Source organism: Syngnathus floridae, unplaced genomic scaffold, assembly GCF_059516105.1.
Source record: "Syngnathus floridae isolate MCC-2025c unplaced genomic scaffold, RoL_Sflo_1.0 HiC_scaffold_50, whole genome shotgun sequence".
Taxonomy (NCBI): domain Eukaryota; kingdom Metazoa; phylum Chordata; class Actinopteri; order Syngnathiformes; family Syngnathidae; genus Syngnathus; species Syngnathus floridae.
This window is the reverse complement of record NW_028284079.1, coordinates 235632-252004: the sequence shown is the minus strand read 5'-3', so window position 1 is coordinate 252004 and position 16373 is coordinate 235632. Positions and strand designations below refer to the sequence as shown.

Sequence of the window (16373 nt, the reverse complement as noted above, 5' to 3'; positions counted from 1 at the left end):
ACACTTAGCTTGTTATTATGTTCAAGGTAATCAGATTTGTTTATTATTCTAATGGCCTCTTCAAAACTATTCTGGATTACTACTTTGGATCTATTCTACATTACTTGGCAACAACATACTCTGTAACAGATTAGGCAGTATAATCATATATGTTAACTTGAGAGTGCCCACACTCAATCTACTTATCGTGATGTGTTAAATCAATTACTGTTAGACATTATTTGTCTGATAATCTACCAAATCTTTGAATTGAAGAATTTGTGATTTAATTAATAGCTTGTTGTTATGTTAAGGGTAATCGTACTTGTATATAATTCTAATGGCCTTCTTTTGAAAACTATTCTGAATTACAACTTTGGATCTTATATTACTTTGCAACAATCTACTCTGTGACAGATTAGGCAGTATAATCACATATGTTAACTTCAGTGCCCACACTGTATTTATTTATGGTTATTTGTTAAATCAAGTACTGTTAGACATGAAATAGGAAGTGTTTAACATAAATGTTATGGCTACTCACCATTGTAGCTCGCTCCTGGTCAATGATACGAGCCTCTTCTTGCAGTGGAAAACTTGCAGCCAACAAACACCGTGGAACCTAAAGGAATGAAATTAAACATTAACATTTCGCCTCGACCAATTTTCACACGTACAACGCAACGCGGCTACACTTCTGCTATTACAAACGTAAATCTCCTTAAACACAATGAGTGTTACTTACCGTGTACGCTCTAGACGGTCCAGTTGCAAGCAGAAAATAAAGATATTTCTGTTGATAATCGTCGCTGCTCAGCGGCTCACGGCCATCGCGCCAACAGATTTGAATTTTGGCGGAGGTTCGGGCAATTACGTCATATCCGCGGCACATGACTGCGACGTAATACCCGCTTATCTGAAACGGCAGTTAAAAGTAGAGTTACATCAAGTTTTCTTGGAACCTAAACGAATGAAAGAAAACTATCATTTGGCCACAACCAAGATTCACAGATACAACACAACGTGCGGGGTTGAGGTTAAAGATTGAGTGAAGGGCCCTCGTTTTAAACTACTGTTTTGAAAAGGAGTGGAAACAAGTAAGACGTATTTAATTTATTTAATGGGAAGTAGTAAGACTTATTAAATTTATTTAATCTACTTTTCTTCCCAGGCAAAATTTGATGTGCTGCAATTCCAAATTTCCAAAGTGAATGAAGGAATGAAGTCCTTTAAATTATGATTTTGTATAAATACTAGGCATAAACACAAAATCGACGGCACAAAATGGGCAGACTTTACTTGTTTGAAAAGGACTGGTTACAAGACAGACTTTTTTAATTCATTTAATGGGAAGAAAACGTATTTAGTTTAATTGATCTATTTTTGTTCCCTGGCAAAATTCGATTTGCTGCAATTCCAAATTTCCAAAGTGAATGAAGGAAAGAAGTCGTTTAAATTATGATTTTGTTTAAATACTAGGCATAGACACAAAATCTACGGCACAAAATGGGCAGACTTTACTTGTTTGAAGAGGACTGGTTACAAGACAGACTTTTCTGATTTATTTAATGGGAAGAGGACTTATTTAGTTTATTTAATCTATTTTTGTTCCCTGGCAAAATTGGATTTGCTGAAATTGTATTTTGCCAAATCTCGATTTGAGACCTGATAGGAAGTATTAAACGCTTAGTTAAATCAATACAAGTTGGTAATAAGAGCGAGTAATGTTGGTTGAACCGATGAATGAAGGTTGAAAGCAATTTAAATTATGACTTTGTATAAATACTAGATATTAACAGAACATCTACTGCGCAAAATGGGCAGAGTTTACTTGTTTGAGAAGGAGTGGCTTATTCAAAACTAAGATTTATTTAATCTGTTTGTTCCCAGGCAAAATTGGATGTGATGCAATTCCAAATCTATCTGAAACGGCAGTTAAAAGTAGAGTTACATAGTTTTCTTTTTTAATCAACACAATCATTTACAACCGTTGACCAGAAAGAATCGTCGAAATTCGACGTCCCCCACAAACGCCACGCTCACTCGCTTTTCAGGGCAACAAAAGTACTTCTTTTTAAAAACGATGAGTTGTACTTACCGTGTACGCTCTGGACGGTCCAGTTGCAAGCAGAAAATAAAAATATTTCTCTTGTTAGTCGTATGTTACCATCCGCTGTGTCTTTGTCAACATCGCCGCCATTTTCCTACTTCCTGCTGCGAGCCACGCCCACGGATTTAAATTTGGGCGGAAGCTCTTTCCATTGGCGTCGTTTTCGCGTATAGCAAATCCGATTGGTTGGGAAGGGGGCACGGTTATGCAGCCGAGGGGTCCTGTGATCGGTGGGATGTAAAGTAGGCGTCGACGTCACGTCCGCGTCACGTGACCACGACGTGGCAGACGATATAGCAACCGCTGTTTTGTTTAGTAGATTTACAGTTGTTATGCATTGGCATAATGGTGTGCACTCAAAATAGATTTAAATAAATTAAATATTTCTTCTGCCCACTCCCTTTTAAACAAGTTAACTCTGCCCACGTCCATTGACGTCTTGTCTGCGTCACGTGACCACGACGTAGCGACGTCATGTAGTAACCGCTGTTTTGATCAGTAGACTTACAGTTATTATGCGTTGACATAATGGCGCACTGGTTAGCATGGCCACCTCTTAAGCATGATGTTGCGGGTTCGACGCCTGATCAATGTTAGCATGGAGTGAGCTTAAGTGCATGGCGCTGAAGATTTGAATCTTTGAAATGCGCTGAGGTCTGACATATCAGGCAGAATGGTTTGCCATCACGTTCAACAAAAAATAGAAACTTTCCCACTCTGATTAAAACGTCCTGTGTTCATCTACGTATTTTCGTTTTGCTGTGCATCTTTTCCCTGCCATTTCAAGAGCCCAATTGACACTCATAGTTTAAAGAAATGTGTTTGCCCATCCTACTTTGTGGAATTTCACCACATGCGCTTTTGACCAAAATACCAAATTGAACTCAAGTGAAGCCAACACGCACAACCCCCCCCCCCCCACACACACACACACACACACACACACACAAATGTTGATATGAACATAAAAGAGCCGCATGCGGTTCGGGAGTTGCGGCTTGGCCAAACCTGTACTATACAACTTTATTTGTATAAAATTTTCACAACAGCTGTCACACAAACAAAGCGGGAAAAACCGAAGACGTGCGTGTTCCGCCCACGCTGGATTTATTTGCACCTTTGAAAAGACACCGTATTGCCGCAGATGTGGCAAAGAGTACTTTTGGGCATCTGAGACGGAAGGATGTCCAAAGCATCACGTCACCTGCTCTGGTAGGCATGGTGGTGGGACGTTGAGGTCAACCGCTTTGGGGTTGGCTGAATCTTTGATCGCAGGATGCCACACACTTGAAGACAGAAGCAGAAAAGCAGAGCTAAATGCAAAATGTACTCACCGGTGACTCCAATTTTTTTCCCCCCTGAAGAAACAGCTGGACGGGTGGCCCCGGCTGGCCAGTGGGACTCTTGTTATTCTGACCCTTTTTAGTGCGCGTTTGGGGCAACAACCGTTTTTTGTGGCGCTCTCTTCTGGTTCAAAAGTGCCCTGCATGTGAATTTGCTTTTCCTGCCTTCTGATTGGATGAGCGCCGGTGTGACGCGGTGCCTCTGTCACCGTGGCGGGGGGTATACGTTGGCATCGGAGCGTCTGCCAACGTCTGAGACCGGCTGGCAGTGTATCGGAGGTGTCGAGTGCGGTGCCGCTGGAGCTCACTCACCAGCTGGTGTTAGGGCCACAGAATGAAGGCCAAGGAGAAGAATAGAAAGAGAAACAGAAACTTCTCCTCCAATTGTTTGATTTGTCTCTTCTGAGCTTCGATGAATTCTTTCAGCTCTTTGTTCCTCTAGGACGGACAAATGGAAAGTGGCATTCAAAAGCCAGTAAGCGTGCAAGTAAGTGCCGGGCTGGCTTTGGGCCCTTACCTGTTGCGCGCTGTGCAGCAGATCCATTCTCTCTTGGAGGATGCAAGCGTCGCGCTCCCTCAACTCGCACATCAGGGCTCGCTTCCATTGGTCCACGGCGCTCCTAAGCTCTTCTCTCTGATCCGCCGTCAGCACGTCATTCACGCCAGCGTGGCTGGCTTTTTCGCCGTCCGTGGCGGGGCAGTCCCGCTGCGGTAGCGCCTCGTACAACATGGCCTCCAGCTCCAGGATCCTCTGGGCCGCAATCCTCGTCCATCAGTGGTCCGGCGGGAGATTTGAGGGCGGCTTACCTTATGAGCCTGGTCCATGGAACACTTCCTGAAGTCCAACTCTTCATCCAGGTAGCCCTTCTGCTTGCAGAACATATCCTAGCACAGCTCAAGGTCAGAATTGTTGGGGCACATTGCCGGAGTTCCCCTTGGCTGATGTCGCGTGTCTGTCTACCTTCTCACTTTCAATGTCCAACATCTTCTGTTGAAGTGCTGACTTGGTCACTTTGATGTATTCTAACCACTGAGGAAAGGCTGCTGTCACATAAGCAGAATGCGAGAGCGTGCGTGGACGTGCGCGTTACCTTCTCGGCTAGGGTGAGAAGGGTCCTGGCGTGAATCACGACCACCTGCTCCTCGTTGGTGAGATTCTGCAAGAGCCCAAAGGCACAGCGTCAACAAGCTTCTTTCAGCGCAAAGCCTTCCAAAAGTCACATTTGAGCCGCCGAGTCTCGTGGAGTGCGAACATAAGGAGTTCGACATACACTTACGGCGTTATAGCCCAGGATGTCCAGCTTCTTCATCAGATCACTGATGACGATGTCCGGGGGAAAGGCGCAAGGAGCAATGTAAGGTGTTCTGGGACCTCGGGTTAAGGTTAGGGTTGCGAGGGACGCCTTACGTACGCTCACGCCCTCGGCCTCGCAGTAGATCTGCAAAGGGCTGAGGCCGTCTGGGAAACGGACTTGCAGAAACTTCAAGACGGGGGAGCGCCACTCCCTCTCCTGAAAGGCAGAGGCATGCATCCGTCCGTCCGTCCGTCCGTCCGTCCGTCCGTCCGTCACATCTCTGGCCTCAACACGCTTGTGCGAGTCTTCCCACCTCCAGCTCCAGGATGCGGAACTCAAGCAGTTCGTTTTGGTCTCGGATATCCTGGATGTGCTCTTTCAGACGCGCTTCTTCCGCCTCCATCCGCCTGACCTGAAAAGACAGTCAGACCTCATCTGCGGGGCTTCCCGACGGGTGTGACGCCAAGCGACTCCGCCCAGCGCCTTTCTTTCCGTCACCTTTTCGGCCAACTGCTGATTGCTCTGACGCAGCAGCTGCTTCTCCTCCACCCACTTGACATTCTAGAAGAGACAAACGCGTGGACAGCTTTGGAATGTTGTGTCATTTTCATCCACAAATTCTTTGGTTGACTGGAAAATGACATTTGCTTTTCTCCGCATTTTCCCAGCTACGTTCGGGGGGGGGGGGGGGGGGGGGGGTTGGTCCAGTAATGCCAGACGAATGAGTGACTGAAGAATGTAGCTATTTTGTCTGAGAAAAAGGTGTGCTCATTGATGAGCTTACCTGTCCTTGTTGCTTCAGCGCTGACTCCAGATCTGCTACTCTGCTTTGATAGTGACCCATTTCTACCATCAGCTTTTCTCTGGTCTGAAAGGAGGAGGAGGGAGGCTCCTCCTCCTCCTTTCAGACCAGAGAACACCCGAGGCTGGGTGAGAACGGGGAGGCTGCGACCCGGCCGGGGGTTGCGGAAAGGGGCGCCACCTTGATCTCCTTCTCGGCGTCGTAGTCCCCTTCGCTGGTCTGGGCTAGCAGAGCGTAGGCTCGTTGCAGCGCTTGATATTCTTGCGTCAGCTGGCGGTAGCGAAGCTCCGCCTCTTCATGCACACACCAATGCAACACAGCACTAGTACCAGAATCAGTCAGACCGGCGACAAAGCACCCGCGACGCAAAGACGAGTCCGATTCCAGGCTGAAGAGGAATGTTTGGTGCCAATACGCTGGCAGAAATGGCGGGCTACCTCTTCGGGTTCCGTGTCGGGGGTTCTGTCGGTGTGAAAAGACAAGGACGATCCGTCCGAGTCCACCAACACGTCTTCGTCGTAGCCGTAAAATGTTTCGATGACCTGCGGGCGCGGAAGCAAACATCTCTCTGAACAAACTGAAGCGACACCTCACGATGAATCGACGAGAGGAACGATAGCGAGAAAAAGGCCATTTCATCTTGCGCAACACCAAGCAGCCGCAAACAAACAGACTCACCTTGCAGGACCTCACGCTTTGTTCCTCCTCAGAGATTCTCGACGTCGGTATCGTAGCAGCAAATCTCTCTCCTGTCGACACAAATAATCCGCCTTTGAGATTCTTTGGATGCAAAGGGAACGAATGGCTCCGGCGCAGAAACAAACGCGACTCACAATGACATTTCTGACATGAGCTCCTGTCTCCAGAGCCTGAAAAACACGTCACCGGCGATGATTGGAGGGACGCTCGTCTTTTCCAAAAGTGACAACTACAGGGTGTGTCAGGGTTTTCCAGATTATCTTTATCGTATCATTATGTTGCTTTGACTTTGACTGCAACCTGTAATAAATAATATTATTTATCCCTTATTTATCCCTATCGCTTATCCCTTCCTACACAAAGTCGTAAAACACCCCTTGCTATGTTTTGACTAGAGGTCAAGGGCTTCCTCTATTCAATCCACTCTTACACCCACCCTGTTTCTCTTAATTAAAATGCTCGTGCAGGAGCCGAGAGTCAGACTTCATTCGTACAACGGATGGACTCTCCACCTGCAGGTGTCCAAAAGAACTTACTTGTCTCCCGTGTGGTTCTTGCAAAATAAGTTGGAGCGAGCGCAACTCTAACAGGGTGCATTTTGCCACTAGCTGCCTACGGACAATGACGTCGCGCTCGCGGCTCATGGTTGACGGGCTGAGCAGCCGGGCAAGTCCGTCGTTTTCAGCGCACAGCGAGTGGCAAAGGCGCTGACAAAACGGGAGCTTTGAGCTGCTGAAAACGGCAAAACAAGTCTAAAGCGTGTTCAAACGCGTGCGCACAATGCTCCTGCTTGAAAGGTCGGAATTTAAGGGGCCAATTTTTTGGATGGCGGCCGCCGGCCAAGCTTTGGACGGAAAAGGTTTCCTGGCGACAGCGAGCGAGCGCGGCGCTGCCGTACGTGCACCGAGTCGCCTGCCTGAAGACCTTGGACAAGTCGTCGATGATGTGCCGCTGCTCCACAACTTGAAGGAACTCCATTTCACCGTCCTGCTGGCCGCAACCGCGGTCCAGGTCATTGAGCGAACTAGGCCTTCTCTGTGGAACACAAATGCAGTGGACTCTGTTGGCACGCCGCCGTTGTCCGCGTCGACTTACCAAGCTTGCCATCTCCTCGTTCTCCTGGGTGACAAAGCGCACTTTGTTTTCAAGGCGGCACAGCACCAGCGAGAGTTCTTCATTCTTCCTGCTCAGGCGTTTGTTTTTGTACAGGAGTGGCAGAAACTGGCTTTCTGTTTCTCTCAGTCGCTTTAGCTGCAAGCATGAAGTGCGGGATGTGAAAGACGCACAACACGCGGGCCAGAACGTATCCATTCCTTTTGCATCGGTTTGAACGGAATCGTGGCTTTGGCTCCCAATAAAAGACATCTACCAGGCAACCGACTCGCCGCGCCGCTCAACTAATAAGCAAGCGCAATGGGTGCCTCGCTTGGATGGCGCGCATCAAACGTAGCGCAAACCTTCAAGCGTGCCGTCAATAAATTACCAGTTCATTGCGCTCTTCAGAAAGCAGGGCGTTTCGATCCTCCAGTTTCCTGATGACTGCGCTGAGCTCAGCGATTTTCAGATGAAACCGTCGCGTGTCCCGATCCTCCTGAGACTGAAAACGCCCCGCAACACACACACACAAGCACTCGTTCAAAGTTCAAAACTGTTTTTGTGCTACCTTCCTCCAGCAACGAACTAAGTCATGCGTACTGCAAGTGTGTGATGAGGTGGCTTACGCAATGAAGAGGATTGCTAGTAGCGGCGTTGACCCCACTTCCAGGGTAGTTTAGGCCCGCCCTTTGGGAATCCCTCAGGGCAGCGATCTGCTGCTCGGCAGCCTGAGTCTGCAGCTGAAGGCGGTGGACGTGGCCGGCCCCAGGGCTTCATCCAAAACACTAACCGCTCTGTCTTTCAGCTTGATCTCATCCGTCTGGATGTACAAACGGGGAGCGCTCAGGCAGGCGGGCAAACTCATTTGCCAGAATTGTGACAAAAACAAAGAGAGCAACCGGCCAATTTTTTTCTTGAATCGACTAGAACACCTTTGCTGTGACAAAAGCGAAGCGAGCAACCGGACATTTTCTTCTTGTGAAATAGAATAGAATAGAATGCCTTAGGTGTCATTGCACTGCAGGTATACAACGAAATTGGGAACATAGCCACGCACCGCGCATCTGATCAGTCCTACCAGTCGGCGGATCTCCCTCTCGCAGTCTCTCTTGGTTCGGCTCAGCTCCTCCCGATGCTGGTGATGAGCCGATCGGAGCTCGGCCGCTCGGGACTGCCAGGCCTGCTGGGCCGCTGCCAGGGCTTCTTCCGCGCTCCTGGTGGAGGCGACACCGCTCGGTCTCCCGACACCGCCGCGTCTCCTCCACCTCCGCCAGCAAAGCGCCCCCCCTCCTCACCTGAGCAGACATTGCGCCACACCGGGCCGTTGAGACCGCAACGGAGCGCCGCGACGCTTACTGGGGACAAGCTACACAATACGGTAGCGGCCGCATCGAAGCCCGACGTGGCGTGCGGATAGTCAGACACGGATAGAGCGGATCACCTTGTCCATGGAGCCGTCCCTCAGGCTGAGGACCAAGGCATTCAGTCGCTGGATCTCTCCATCTTTGATTTTGATCACTCTCATCAGCTCCATTTCATGCTGCCGCAGTAATGTCTCCCTGGTAATGGCTAACTCTTTCTGCTTCTCCTCATGGAGTTTGCTTTTGAGTTCCGTCATGGCGGCGGTGGCACGGTGGTGCTCCGCCCACAGGTCCTGACTTCTCTCTCTCTCCAGACAGCTGACCTGACATGACTTAGACTTAGACTTAGACAAACTTTATTGTCATCTTGTCTGCACATGGTGCATACAAAACGAAATTCCATTGCATACGTCTTACAACAAAGTAGTGATATTGCAGTTGAATAGAAGTAACATATCCTATGAAAATATATATATATACATATACTATATATATATATATATATATATATATATATATATATATATATATATATAAAAATAAGTATAAAGTGCAGCAGTGATAATTATGCAATAGTGCAAGTAGGCAAAACAGTATTCAAGAGTGTGCAGAGGAATGCTAAACCATGTATTAAACTTCTATTTAAAGGGTTTATACAAGTTCAGTAAAGTTGGTAGTGCGAGATAGTGCAAGATAGAGGTCCGTAGTGTCATAAAGTACAGTTCTGTGAATGTGTGATGCAGAGTTCAGTTTAGAGCTCAACAGTTCTAGTGTTCAACAGTCTGATGACAGCAGGGAAAAAGCTGTTGCAGAACCTGGTGGACCTGCAGCGGATGCTGCAAACCTCTTCCCAGAGGGCAGCAGGGAGAACAGTCCATGGTGGGGGTGTGATGGGTCATTGATGATGTTACGGGCACGGGACATGCAGCGCTGAGATGAAATGTCCTGAATGGAGGGAAGAGGAGCCCCTATGATCCTCTCTGCTGTCCTCACCACTCTCCTCACGTTCTTCCAATCGGAGGCGGTGCAGCCTCCACACCATACAGAGAGACAGCTTGTCAGAATGCTCTCTATGGTGCTCCTGTAGAACGTCCTCATGATGGGTGGGGGCAGGTGGGCTCTCCTCATCCTCCGCAGGAAGTACAAGCGCTTCTGTGCCCTCTTGACCAGTGCCGTAGTGTTCATAGTCCAGGTGAGGTCTTCTGTGATGTGGACCCCCAGGAATTTGGTGGTGCTGACCACCTCCACAGCTGAGCTGTTGATGATCAGTGGAGCGTGGTGAGGCTGTTTTTTCCTGAAGTCGACGACGATCTCCTTCATCTTCTCCTCATTCAGGATCAGGCTGTTTTCTCTGCACCAGCCCACCAGCTGCTCCACCTCCTCTCTGTAGTCCAGGTCGTTGTTGTCTCTGATGAGCCCCACCACCGTTGTGTCGTCTGCTGACTTCACGATGTGATTGGTGGTGAACCTGAGGACGCAGTCGTGTGTCATCAGGGTGAACAGCAGGGGGCTCAGGACGCAGCCCTGAGGGGAGCCTGTGCTGAGGGTGATGACATCAGAGGTGTTCTGTCCGACCCGGACTGACTGAGGTCTGTTGGTGAGGAAGTCTAGCAGCCAGTTGCGAAGGGGGGTGTTGAAGCCCAGGTGTTCCAATTTTCCTACCAGATGCTGTGGGATGATGGTGTTAAACGCTGAGCTGAAGTCCAGGAACAGCATCCGCACATGGGTGTTCTTCTCCTCCAGGTGAGCCAGGCTCAGGTGAAGAACGGAGGAGATGGCGTCCTGAGTGGAGCGGTTTTGCCGGTCGGCAAACTGGAACGGGTCAAATAATAGGGGGAGTCTGGAAACGATGTGACCTTTAAGCAGCCTTTCGAAGCACTTCATCATAACCGGAGTCAGTGCAACAGGCCGGTAATCATTAAATGAGGTGATTTGAGGTTTCTTCGGCACCGGAATGATGGAGGCAGTCTTAAAGCACGCCGGCACTGTGGCTTGGCCCAGCGAGGTGTTAAAAATGTCTGTGATGACCCCAGCCAGATGACTTGCACATTCCCTGAACACACGCCCAGGAATGTTGTCGGGGCCAGGGGCCTTACAGGGGTTGACTCTCCTCAGGGTCTTCAACACATCGGCGGAGTCAAGGCAGAGTACCTCCTCTTTCTGATGGGGGACAGTTTTAACTGCTGGAGTGCCGTTTAGTGCCTCGAACCTCCCAAAGAAGTTATTTAGACCATTTAGAAAGTCAGCATCAACTACACCCACCGGGGGGGGGGGGGGGGGAGGGTGAGTTGTAGTCTGTAATCGCCCGTATGCCTTGCCACATACTCCTGATGTTTTTGACGTCGTGGAAACAATCCTGAAATTTTCGACTGTGGTCTCGCTTCGCTATCCTGATGGCACGGTTCAAGTTGGCTCTCGCTGGCCTCAGTGTCTCCTTGTCGCCAGACTTGAAGGCAGAGTTCCGCGCTCGTAGCGTTTGACGTACCTCCTCAGTCATCCAGGGTCGTTGGTTGCCCCGGGTGATGATATTCTTAGTGGTGCTGACGTCCTCGGTGCATTTGTTGATGTAGGCTGACACAGTCATGGCACACGCATGTCTAATCTACATCGGGAAATCTGGGAGGGAGGGAGGGAGGCAGGCAGGGAGGCAGGCAGGGAGGCAGGCAGTGTCTGTCTGTTGAGGTTTTCACCTTGTTCTTCTCCTGCTGAAGTTCTAACTGGACGTCCATCAGTTTGGTTCTCAGCTCGTCATTGGCGGCCTGAAGGGCGTCCGTTCGCTCCGCCTTGGCCCGCCCTGCCGGAGCTCGTTTGGACATCTCTTACTCGAGTCTCGCCCGGTCGTCAGTCAGAGATCACAACATTTGTACCTGGAGAGCACAAACGCAGCGCTGTTTTCCACTGGCTTCGAACTCAACTTCAATCGGTACCGTAACTTACAACATCATAAACATAGAACTAGCTTGACTTATTCATTGAATAAATGCATTTGGTTCTTCAAAACTGCATCACGCAACATAGCGTGACCGAGACGGCCGTTATCCACCTGCGTGAAGTTATTTGGTGAAATGAATGAGATGTTTAAGACACCATCGTTCTGTCTCTCTGTAGATGAAGGGAAATAATCGATTGCTGAAGGTCCAAAGGTGTTGTGATAAACAAATAAACATATTAGTGATTAGTGACATATTTGTGATAAACATATTAGGCAGGATAATCACATATGTTAACTTGACTGCCCACACTGTATTTATTTATGGTTATTTGTTAAATCGAGTACTGTTAGACATGAAATAGGAAGTGTTTAACATAAATGGAAGACGAAAGGGGTACTCACCATTGTAGCTCCTGCTGGTCAATGATACGAGCCTCTTCTTGCAGTGGAAAACATACAGCCAACAAACACCGTGGAACCTAAAGGAATGAAATTAAACATTAACATTTAGCCTCAACCAACATTCACAGATACAACGCAACGCAAACTACACAAACGTAAATCTTTTTAAACACAATGAGTTGTACTTACCGTGTACGCTCTAGACGGTCCACTTGCAAGCAGAAAATAAAGATATTTCTGTTGATAATCGTCGTGTTTGTATCCGGTGTCTCGCTCAAGGCCATTGCGCCCACAGATTTGAATTTTGGCGAGAGTTCAGCCTATTGACGTCATTTCCGCGGTGTAATACCCGCATATCTGAAACGGCAAAGTTAAGAGTAGAGTTAAATAAAGTTTTTAGTCAACGCAATAATTTACAACCGTTGACCAGTCGAAATAATCGTCGAAATTTGGCGTCTGTGGCTGGAAGCAGACGCCGAGTTCGACGTTCCTCCCAAACGCCAAACTCCCTCGCTTTTCAGGGCTCAAAAAAAACAGTTGTAATTACCTTGTACGCTCTAGACGGTCAAGTTGCAAGCTGAAAACAAAAATATTTGCCTTGTTAGTCATCGTGTTACTAACCGCTGTGTCTTGTTTGCCAGAATTGCCGCTTTCCTACTTCCTGTTGCAAGCCACGCCCACGGAGTATAATTTTGCCGTGAGTTCCGCCTATTGACGTCATGTCCGCGTCACATGACTGCGACGTAATATTATCTAAAACTGTTTGTGCGGTATTGTGTTGTTCTGTGCGGTGTTGTGTTATTCTGTGCGGCGTCGTGTTGTTCTGTGCGGCGTCGTGTTGTTCAGTGCGACGTCGTGTTGTTCAGTGCGGCATGGTGTTGTTCAGTGCGGCATGGTGTTGTTCAGTGCGGCATGGTGTTGTTCAGTGCGGCATAATGTTGTTCAGTGCGGCATAATGTTGTTCAGTGCGGCATGGTGTTGTTCAGTGCGGCATGGTGTTGTTCAGTGCGGCATGGTGTTGTTCAGTGCGGCATAATGTTGTTCAGTGCGCCATAATGTTGTTCAGTGCGGCATGGTGTTGTTCAGTGCGGGATGGTGTTGTTCAGTGCAGGATGGTGTTGCTCAGTGCGGCATGGTGTTGTTCAATGCGGCATGGTGTTGTTCAGTGCGGGATGGTGTTGTTCAGTGCGGCATGGTGTTGTTCAGTGCGGCACAATGTTGTTCAGTGCGGCATGGTGTTGTTCAGTGCGGCATGGTGTTGTTCAGTGCGGCATGGTGTTGTTCAGTGCGGCATGGTGTTGTTCAGTGCGGAATGGTGTTGTTCAGTGCGGCATGGTGTTGTTCAGTGCGGGATGGTGTTGTTCAATGCGGGATCGTGTTGTACAGTGCGGGGTGGTGTTGTTCAGTGCAGGATGGTGTTGTTCAGTGCGGCATGGTGTTGTTCAATGCGGCATGGTGTTGTTCAGTGCGGGATGGTGTTGTTCATTGCGGCATGGTGTTGTTCAGTGCGGCATGGTGTTGTTCAGTGCGGCATGGTGTTGTTCAGTGCGGCATGGTGTTGTTCAGTGCGGCATAATGTTGTTCAGTGCGGCATGGTGTTGTTCAGTGCGGGTAGGTGTTGTTCAGTGCAGGATGGTGTTGTTCAGTGCGGCATGGTGTTGTTCAGTGCAGCATAGTGTTGTTCAGTGCAGCATGGTGTTGTTCAGTGCGGCATGGTGTTGTTCAGTGCGGCATGGTGTTGTTCAATGCGGCATGGTGTTGTTCAATGCGGGATCGTGTTGTTCAGTGCGGGGTGGTGTTGTTCAGTGCAGGATGGTGTTGTTCAGTGCGGCATGGTGTTGTTCAATGCGGCATGGTGTTGTTCAGTGCTGGATGGTGTTGTTCATTGTGGCATGGTGTTGTTCAGTGCGGCATGGTGTTGTTCAGTGCGGCATGGTGTTGTTCAGTGCGGCATGGTGTTGTTCAGTGCGGCATGGTGTTCAGTGCGGGATGGTGTTGTTCAATGCGGGATGGTGTTGTACAGTGCGGGGTGGTGTTGTTCAGTGCAGGATGGTGTTGTTCAGTGCGGCATGGTGTTGTTCAATGCGGCATGGTGTTGTTCAGTGCGGGATGGTGTTGTTCATTGCGGCATGGTGTTGTTCAGTGCGGCATGGTGTTGTTCAGTGCGGCATGGTGTTGTTCAGTGCGGCATGGTGTTGTTCAGTGCGGCATAATGTTGTTCAGTGCGGCATGGTGTTGTTCAGTGCGGGTAGGTGTTGTTCAGTGCAGGATGGGGTTGTTCAGTGCGGCATGGTGTTGTTCAATGCGGTATGGTGTTGTTCAGTGCGGGATGGTGTTGTTCAGTGCGGGATGGTGTTGTTCAGTGCGGCATGGTGTTGTTCCGTGCGGCATGGTGTTGTTCAGTGCGGGATGGTGTTGTTCATTGCGGCATGGTGTTGTTCAGTGCGGCATGGTGTTGTTCAATGCGGCATGGTGTTGTTCAATGCGGCATGGTGTTGTTCAATGCGGGATCGTGTTGTTCAGTGCGGGGTGGTGTTGTTCAGTGCAGGATGGTGTTGTTCAGTGCGGCATGGTGTTGTTCAATGCGGCATGGTGTTGTTCAGTGCTGGATGGTGTTGTTCATTGTGGCATGGTGTTGTTCAGTGCGGCATGGTGTTGTTCAGTGCGGCATGGTGTTGTTCAGTGCAGGATGATGTTGTTTAGTGCGGCATGGTGTTGTTCAATGCAGGATCGTGTTGTTCAGTGCAGCATAATGTTGTTCAGTGCAGCATGGTGTTGTTCAGTGCGGCATGGTGTTGTTCAATGCGGCATGGTGTTGTTCAGTGCGGGATGGTGTTGTTCAGTGCGGCATGGTGTTGTTCAGTGCGGCATAATGTTGTTCAGTGCAGCATGGTGTTGTTCAGTGCGGCATGGTGTTGTTCAGTGCGACATAATGTTGTTCAGTGCGGCATAATGTTGTTCAGTGCGGCATGGTGTTGTTCAGTGCGGCATGGTGTTGTTCAGTGCGGCATGATGTTGTTCAGTGCGGCATGGTGTTGTTCAGTGCAGGATGGTGTTGTTCAGTGCGGCATGGTGTTGTTCAATGCGGCATGGTGTTGTTCAGTGCGGGATGGTGTTGTTCAGTGCAGGATGGTGTTGTTCAGTGCGGCATGGTGTTGTTCAGTGCGGAATGGTGTTGTTCAGTGCGGCATGGTGTTGTTCAGTGCGGCATGGTGTTGTTCAGTGCAGGATGGTGTTGTTCAATGCGGGATGGTGTTGTTCAGTGCGGGATGGTGTTCAGTGCAGGATGGTGTTGTTCAGTGCGGCATGGTGTTGTTCAATGCGGCATGGTGTTGTTCAGTGCAGGATGGTGTTGTTCAGTGCGGCATGGTGTTGTTCAATGCGGCATGGTGTTGTTCAATGCGGCATGGTGTTGTTCAGTGCGGCATGGTGTTGTTCAGTGCGGCATGGTGTTGTTCAGTGCGGCATAATGTTGTTCAGTGCGGCATGGTGTTGTTCAGTGCGGCATGGTGTTGTTCAGTGCGGCATGGTGTTGTTCAGTGCAGGATGGTGTTGTTCAGTGCGGCATGGTGTTGTTCAATGCGGCATGGTGTTGTTCAGTGCAGGATGGTGTTGTTCAGTGCGGCATGGTGTTGTTCAATGCGGCATGGTGTTGTTCAGTGCGGGATGGTGTTGTTCAGTGCGGCATGGTGTTGTTCAGTGCGGCATAATGTTGTTCAGTGCGGCATGGTGTTGTTCAGTGCGGCATGGTGTTGTTCAGTGCGGCATAATGTTGTTCAGTGCGGCATGGTGTTGTTCAGTGCGGAATGGTGTTGTTCAGTGCGGCATGGTGTTGTTCAGTGCGGGATGGTGTTGTTCAGTGCGGCATGGTGTTGTTCAGTGCGGCATAATGTTGTTCAGTGCGGCATGGTGTTGTTCAGTGTGGCATGGTGTTCAGTGCGGCATGGTGTTGTTCAGTGCGGTATCGTGTTGTTTAGTGCGGTATCGTGTTGTTCAGTGCGGTATCGTGTTGTTCAGTGCAGTATCGTTGTGTTTTTCGTATTGTGTTGTGTTGTTCGTAATGTGTTGTGTTGTTCGTATTGTGTTGTGTTGTTCGTATTGTGTTGTGTTGTTCGTATTGTGTTGTGTGTTTCATATTGTGTTGTTCATATTGTGTTGAGTTGTTCGTATTGTGTTGTGTTGTTCGTATTGTGTTGCCTTTAACACTTAGCCTCTAACACTTAGCCTCTAACACTTAGCCTTTAGCACCTAGAAGGTAAATAAATAGGAAGGAAGGACTCACCGGTGACGTCTTCGCCCACGTCCAAGCGTTGTACTTTGTATTTTCATCCTTCTGACAGTGGAAAACATAGCCA

The 16373-nt window shown here is 49.0% G+C and overlaps 1 protein-coding gene across 1 annotated transcript; it reads right to left on the bottom strand.

The window, feature by feature from the left end:
• Nucleotides 1–3753: 3753 nt before the first annotated feature.
• Nucleotides 3754–11500, bottom strand: LOC148378372 (janus kinase and microtubule-interacting protein 3-like). Its single transcript, XM_088367942.1, has 13 exons — nucleotides 11375–11500; nucleotides 8768–9007; nucleotides 5710–5814; nucleotides 5512–5595; nucleotides 5226–5288; nucleotides 5041–5139; nucleotides 4846–4943; nucleotides 4710–4764; nucleotides 4524–4589; nucleotides 4394–4462; nucleotides 4240–4317; nucleotides 3950–4183; nucleotides 3754–3870 (listed from the first exon to the last, which is right to left on the bottom strand). The coding sequence occupies exons 1-13, from the start codon at nucleotides 11498–11500 to the stop codon at nucleotides 3754–3756; spliced, it is 1434 nt and encodes a 477-aa protein (XP_088224068.1).
• Nucleotides 11501–16373: the final 4873 nt, after the last annotated feature.

Excerpts from the sequence above, each read along its gene's own strand:
- LOC148378372 (XM_088367942.1), bottom strand. The coding sequence starts at position 11,500 with ATGTCCAAACGAGCTCCGGCAGGGCGGGCCAAGGCGGAGCGAACGGAC. Across the intron at positions 4,944-5,040 it reads TCCGCATCCTGGAGCTGGAG|GAGAGGGAGTGGCGCTCCCC; the intron begins GTGGGAAGACTC and ends TCTGCCTTTCAG. Across the intron at positions 4,765-4,845 it reads TGCGAGGCCGAGGGCGTGAG|GGACATCGTCATCAGTGATC; the intron begins CGTACGTAAGGC and ends CGCCTTTCCCCC.